At 47.3% G+C, this 7,144-nt stretch overlaps 1 protein-coding gene across 1 annotated transcript; it reads left to right on the top strand.

Annotated features, from left to right (window-relative positions):
* Positions 1-207: 207 nt before the first annotated feature.
* On the top strand, positions 208-5,709 carry LOC145513865 (uncharacterized). The gene is made up of 3 exons (XM_081510801.1): positions 208-251; positions 3,038-3,552; positions 5,201-5,709. The coding sequence occupies exons 1-3, from the start codon at positions 208-210 to the stop codon at positions 5,707-5,709; spliced, it is 1,068 nt and encodes a 355-aa protein (XP_081366927.1).
* Positions 5,710-7,144: the final 1,435 nt, after the last annotated feature.

Below are 7,144 nucleotides of genomic sequence, written 5' to 3'. Positions count from 1 at the left end.
CCAGACTTCCCTCTGGTCAGTGTGGCCTGGCCAAGAGTGGGGATGAGAGCGGAAGACCTGTGGGTGAAGGATGGGAGGTGGCCCTTCCTATTGAGGTGCTGGGCTGCATGGGGATTGTCAGGAGCTGATAAGAAAGGAGGGATCAAAGAGGGCGTGGAGGGGCTGCAGTTAGAGGGGCAGCTGACCTCTGGGGGTCTCTCTTGGGTGATGGAGGACCCGGTCACCCTGACCGGCCTGCAGCTGCAGTCACGGTTGACATTTTTTTTCTTTTTCGGTCACATCAAGTAGTGTTCAGGACCTCAGTTCCCCAACCAGGAATCAAGCCTGTGCACCTTGCATGGGGCCCACGGAGTCTTAATTACTGGACTGTCAGGGAGGTCTTCCAAAGACAATTTTGGTCCAGTTTATTGTTGATCATCATTTTGCCCTCCAGAGAAAAGAGCTAGTTGTACATTCAGCAAGTGAAAGTCTTCCATTCCTTGGATGCTTATGAGAGCTTGTTCAAATTTCCAAACCGAAGCAGAATTCAATTAAAATGTGTATGTTTATCTTTGAGATTTATTCTGGAAATAATAAAAGAGACATTTATTATGAGGTTCTGGGGTAGGTCTCAGAATCAATACAAAAGCTGAAGATGCAGGCAGCTCTCAGGGTCTGACTCAGGGTCCCCAGCCTTTGGGACTTAATTCATGTTGATCTGAGGTGGAGGTGATGTAATAATAATAGAAATAGAGTGTACAATAAATGTGATGTGCTCGAATCATCCTGAAACCATCCCTGCTCCCCCACATCCATGGAGAAAGTGTCCTTCATGAAAGCAGTCCCTGGTGCCAAAAAGGCTTGGATCTGCTGGGACTGAAAGTGTGAGCCCCACTGTCAGAGATGATTCAAATCTCTAGGCTGACCCGCCAGCCAGGGCGGGGCAGGGCACTTGATTGACAGTCTCGCTAAAGACCCTGATGCTAGAAAGATTGAGGGCAGGAGAAGGGGGTGACAGAGGATTAGATGATTAGATGGCATCACTGACTTGGTGGACACGAGTTTGAGCAAACTTCAGGAAATGGTGAAGACCAGGGAAGCCTGGTGTGCTGCAGTCAATGGGGTCGCAAAGAGTCAGACATGACAGAGCGACTGAACGACTCTGACAGTCTGAGACGGAAGAATCTCCTGCAATGATTCCCAACCTTTCTCAGTGTGATTTTTTTTTCAAATTTCAAGGACCACCATGTAATTGTTGTCATACTTTTGTATATAAAAACAGTTAATGAACAAAGGCCCACAAATGCATTTACCAGCAGCTTGCAATAATTCTCACTTCCACCAGGGTGCACCAGTGCACAAGTTTTCAACAATACAAAATCGTAAACCATTTAGATGAGATGCAATTAGCTTCATTCACCCTGTGACTTCTAGTAATGCACCTAATTTGTTGACAGTTCTCCCTGCACCGCTAATGTAAGGATGGGCTTTGAATAACTATCTTGGAGACTTCTGTGGGATCAAAGAAAAGACATGATTCTAGTTCTGCCTTTGTGTCTGTTGGCTGTGATCTTGGCAAATTGTTAACCTCAAATTAAAATAACATGTTCCTTGCCTTCCTCATAGAGCTGTTCCGAAGAGAAATGTCTTTAACCTAGTATATTATTCAGCTTAATCCTCTGTAAAACTCTCACCTCTGTCTCCACCACACTTCTCTGTGAGCAGTTAGCATTAATGGATGTTAAGTGCTCCTTTAAAAGCAAATAAATTGTATCTACTCCACAGTTGTTTTCTCCTTGTCTCCTGTAACTATCTCCCAAGTAACAGTTCTAAAAAAAAAAAAAGAAAAGCAAGAAAGAAACGTTCTAGATCTGCACTGTCCGATATAATAATAACCATTTGGCCCACGTGACTACTGAACACTTGAAATGTGGTTAGTCCGAGGTGAGCTGTGCTGTAAAGTATAAAATCTACACCAATTGTCACAGATTTAACAACAAAAAAGGTGTGAAATATGTCATTTTTAATTCTTGACTATATGTTGAGATAATATTTTGATATACCAGCTTAAATAAAAATATATTACTAACATGATTCTAGCTACTGGAAAATTTAAATGATGTATCTGACTCATTATATTTCCACTGGGCAGTACTGGTTCTGACGATGTAGGTTTTCAGTTTCTGTCCTGCTATGAGTTTCTGTGTTTTAACCATGAGTACTCTTAGAAGGAAAAGAAGTTCTAGGTAAGCCTAAGACTCAGCTCTTCCACAAATTAATCCTACAGAAACACACACACGTAGGCACCGTACAATGTGCATATGTTTGTAATACTGTCTATAGCATGAAGAACAGAGTTGAAAACAACCTAAACATTCAGTAGCTGAAGTCCAGCTTCTTCTGTGAGACATGTGCAACTATTAAAAAGGCAAGACATTTTCCATAAAACCCACTGGAGGTATCATATACCTAAAATGAATACAGTTACGTATTAATTATAATCTCAATTTTTCAAAAATTTAAAATTAAAAAAAAAAAGAGCCATTTGAAACATTTATTCTGATTCAGTCTGTCTGGGATGAGACCTCTCAAGCTCTATGTTTAAAAATGCCCTCAAGAGATTCTGATTTCCAGATGTTTGACATATACTAAAATAATTTATGAGTACATGTAACTATAGGGAAAAGATATCCATGACAGTGTTTAAAATAATATTGTGTGCTGTGTGCTTAGTCACTCAGTCATGTACAACTATTTGTGACCCGTTGGATTGTAGCCCGCCAGGCTCCTCTGTCCATAGGATTCTCCAAGCAAGAATACTGGAGTGGGCTGCCCTTTCCTTCTCCAGGGGATCTTCCTGACCCAGGGATTGAACCCGGGTCTCCAGCGTTGCAAGCAGACGATTTTACCGTCTGAGCCCCCAGGGAAGCTCCCCAAGCCCATTTGTTTGTTCACACATCACTTAAAGGGAGGAGGAGGAGGAGGACTTGTGATTTCACCATCCCCCAGTGTTGGGGAGGGAGGCTGCCTGAGGCTGTCACTGGCGCTCCCAGCGCAGCCCCGGGGTGTGTGTGTATGTGGGGCGGGGGGGCGGGCCCCCCGCCTCGGAGCCCACCGCCCGGCTCCGCAGCTGCCCCTGCGCGGGGGAGCTCCGCTGCCCGACGCCGCCGCGGGAGCCCAGAGCCGCCTTCAATCTGGGACCTGGGGCGAGAGCTGTCCAGATCGCCGTTGGCCGGTGGCAGAAGCCAGAGGCGGTGAGGTCACCCCGCACAGCTGCGACCTATTTCAAGGAGACAGGTGGCGGCTCTGGCCTCCTCCCCGCTGGAAGCCGGCTGCCAGAGGCCTCCTCAAGGGCGACCCCAGCCCTGGACGCCTCTGCGGGGGCCAAAAGGGGCGCCCGGGGTGACCTGGTGTCCTCGGGAGCCCACGGACACTTCCTCCTTCCAGAACGGCGGGCTCGCCCCGGTGACACGCACTCCCGCTCGGGGGAGTCCTCTGCCCACGCTGCACCCCAGACCTGCAGGATCGGAACCTCTCGGGTGAGGTCGCCATCAGCCTTTTGCAGGCTCCCAGGTGATTCGACAGGCAGCCAAGGTCCAGACCACTGGTCTAACTCAAGTGCCCCGATCCGCAGCAGCCCTGGGAAATGTGCTAGAAATGCAATCTCAGGCCCCACCCGCGACCCTAGTGAATCAGAACCTGCTTTTCCACAAAGTCCCAGGAGTGAGCCTGAGGATTTGGACTCCCTGCTGGCTCAGATGGTAAAGTGTCTGCCTGCAGTGCGGGAGACCCAGGTTCAATCCCCCGGTCAGGAAGATCACCTGGAGAAGGAAATGGCAACCCACTCCAGTACCTTTGCCTGGGAAATTCCGTGGAAGGAGGAGCCTGGTGGGCTTACAGTCCATGGGGTCGGGCTTACAGTCCATGGGGTTGCAAAGAATCGGACATGACTCAGCGACTTCTCTTTCTTTCTTTCTTGAGGGTTTGGGGGTTTCCCAGGTGGCGCTAGTGGTAAAGAACCCTTCTGCCAATGCAGGAGACATAAGAGAAGGGGGGTTTGGTCCGTGGGTCAGCAAGATCCCCTGGAGTGGGGCATGGCAACCCACTCCAGTCTTCTTGCCTGGAGAATCCCCTGGACAGAGGAGCCTGGTGGGTTACAGTCCATGGGGTCACAAAGTCAGACAGGACTTAGCACTCATGGGGGCTTGAAAGTGTTGCTGTAGGCAGGGGCTGGGAGATAAATAGGCTCTGAAGGCTTGCGAAAAGGAGTGGAACGCTCACAAAGTCCCTGACTCCTGTGTGCCCTCAGAGACCTCCTTAACCTCTCTGAGCCTCATTTGCCTCACTGATCTAATGAAGATAAAAAATGCTCCTCTGGGACAGCTGTGATGATTAAGCTCGTCGATGCCTGCAAAGTGCTGATCCTTTGCCCCAGTAAACTCTAGGAGCTCCGCGTTTGTTAGGACTGTTCTGTTTCTCATCCTGAAATGAAACCTGCTCTGCTGGCCGGCCTGCGGGGTGAGAGTGAGCTGCTCGTCCAGCTCATCCCCCATCCCACCAGCGTCGAGCATCTTTCCAGGGGCTCAGACACGGGGACCAGTCCAGACGGTGTCCAATTCCAGAGCTGTTTTTCCTGTTGTAATCATGTGCTTGCTCCCTCGTTCGGAGAAGAAAAACAATACAAGGGAGTAGGTTCTCGTAATTGCCGTGGAGGCTGCAAATGTGGAGCGTTTCTGTGCCAGCTGGAGAGGAGAAGGGTTTGGGGAAGGGGGGGAATGCCAAGTCTCCGCCCGTCTGGGCTTCTCAGTTGCAGATCAACCTCAGATGGAGGGTAGGAGGAGCTGTGTGAAGGCCTCCAGGACAATCTGGGGACTGGTCTGTGATCAAGGGAAGGGGTGGGCAATGTGAAGCCTTGCTGGGCTTTCGGGCTTTGCACACGTCCATCCAACATCGGTACTGGTTTTTCATAGCTTTTTTCAGTCGCTTAACAAACATGAAGTGTTTTCTAAGTGCCAGGCATTGCATTAGTATCTCATTTCATCATCAGAATTACCCCTGGAGGCTGGTATTACCCTCATTTTATAGGTGAGAAAACAGGTTCAGAGAGGTTTGGTTCAAAGGTCACATAGCTGTTAAATGCCAGAATTGGGATTGAAACAGAGGCTATGCCGGGTCCAAACCTTACTCTCGCTCACTCAATGGTCCATCTCCTCCTCCTCAGGATGCGGCCGTGGGGGCTGGAGCTCTTTCCAGGAAAGACCAGATTGTTATTCTGGGTGTTTTTTTCTCCTGGTGTTGAGAAGCCATCTGCCCAAGTCCTCTGATAATCCCTTCATCTTTGGAGCGGGAGACATGAATTCCAGTGTGAACTATGGCTCTGTATTTGTCCGCAAACTGCCAAGAGTTAAAAAACATCCCCCTTACCTTCATCTTTCCACGGAAGAAACATTTGTTAAAGACGTCGGAAAATTTGCAGATGGGCAGAAAAGGAGAGATAAGTCCCCTTTGAGGGACAGAAGCTTAAGAGAGCAAGCCCTGGCCTTGGGGAAGTGGGGAACTTGTGGTGGTTTTATGGGCCAGAAAAAGGGAGGGTGGATTTTCAGGCAGAGGGTCCAGCACAGGTTAAGTCACAAAGACATCAGATGTATCTCTGTGCTCTTTTATCCACCCTCCACCAATCATCTTGAAATAAAAGCCAACTGGGATTTTCAAGAACAAACTTTATTTTGAATTTTAAATCAACTCAGAAATTTAATATGAATGATACGTAGTAATTCCTAACACTATTATGAGCCAGCCGCCACCCTAAACACTTGATGTGTCTTAACTCAATCACTCCTCACGAGAACCCATTTCAGAGGTGAAGAAATTGAGGCACAGACAGACTAAATAACTTGTGAATAACTATTAAGTGACTGAGCCAGGATTCAAGCCAAGCCACCTGGGTCCCAATGCTCCGCTCTTGCCCACCTGCTATTTTGCCTCTCAAATGCCAGATACTCTCACATATCACTGCAACCTTTGGTGACCTTCCTTTCGAAGTGTTTTCTCATAACTCCTTTTTAGTACAGAGCAGGGCTGATCCAGGAGATCTGTAGCTGCAAACATCTGTATAGTAAAATAGTAATAATATTAAATATTTGCCAAGCACCTACTACATGCCAGTGTGCATGAGTGCTCAGTTGCTCAGTCATGTCCGACTCTTTGTGATCCTGTGGACTGTAGCCTGCCATACTCCTCTATCCGTGGGGTCATCCCAGCAAAAATACTGGAGTGGGTTGCCATTTCCTTCTCTAGGCGATCTTCCTGACCCAGGGATCAAACCCATATCTACTGAATTGGAGGTAGATTCTTTGCCACTGTACCACCTGGGAAGCCCACTATGTGCTAAATTCTTTATAGGCATCTTCTCATTTAATACTCCCCCAAGCCCTCTGAGGATGTAGGTATATTATTATCCCCATTTATAAATAAGGGACTGGGGCTCAGGAACAAGCTCAGGATAATACCAGGAGGTGGCTGAGCTGGGTGTCAATTCTAGGCTGTCTGAAATGAGTTCTCCCTTTCAACAAAAATCTTATAGTGTCTCTTTATTGTGTGTGTTGGGAGGCAAGGGACTGGGTCATTTAATTTCCCCTAAAAAGCTAAAAAGATTTCCTGTCAAATGAGACAAATAAAAATAACTAATATCTCCACACAATCATGTACGTTATGTATAATCTCATTTGAATCTCAGCAACTTTATTAAGATAGAATTACACATCTTCCAACCAGGTCTTGGAAGTTCCAAGGTATGATGCTCTGTGACAGTGAAAGCAGCTAGGTTCTTTCTTTCTGCTCTTTCATTCTTGACTTTTGGCTTTATTTTAGGCTTGCTGCCTTGTGAGCACAAAATGGTTGCCACAGCTCCAGATATCTCATCTTCAGAAAAGCGTAGTCTAAGAAGGAAGAAAGTAGACTGGGCAGGGAAAGAGGCTTTCATTTAAATCAGGGAGGAAAATTTTTCTCAAACACCGCCTCCTCCCCATCTTGTAAACTGCCTCTTACATCTCATTCGCTAGAACTAAGCCACATGGCCTTCCCTAGGTGCAAAGGAGGCTGGACAAATTAGTCCAGTATATGAGTTTTTCATCATCGACAGTGAAAAGTAGGTATACGACTGACA

Source organism: Giraffa tippelskirchi, chromosome 7, assembly GCF_054371585.1.
Source record: "Giraffa tippelskirchi isolate mGirTip1 chromosome 7, T2T-mGirTip1v1.2.pri, whole genome shotgun sequence".
Lineage (NCBI taxonomy): Eukaryota > Metazoa > Chordata > Mammalia > Artiodactyla > Giraffidae > Giraffa > Giraffa tippelskirchi.
Note: the sequence above shows the minus strand (reverse complement) of the source record. Positions and strands in the feature narration are given on the sequence as shown.

Bases quoted from the DNA above. Each gene is read 5' to 3' on its own strand.
- LOC145513865 (XM_081510801.1), top strand. From the start codon at position 208: ATGGAGGACCCGGTCACCCTGACCGGCCTGCAGCTGCAGTCACG. The intron at 252-3,037 runs GTTGACATTTTT...CTCCCAGCGCAG, and splicing joins GGCCTGCAGCTGCAGTCACG to CCCCGGGGTGTGTGTGTATG. The intron at 3,553-5,200 runs GTGATTCGACAG...CCTCCTCCTCAG, and splicing joins AGCCTTTTGCAGGCTCCCAG to GATGCGGCCGTGGGGGCTGG.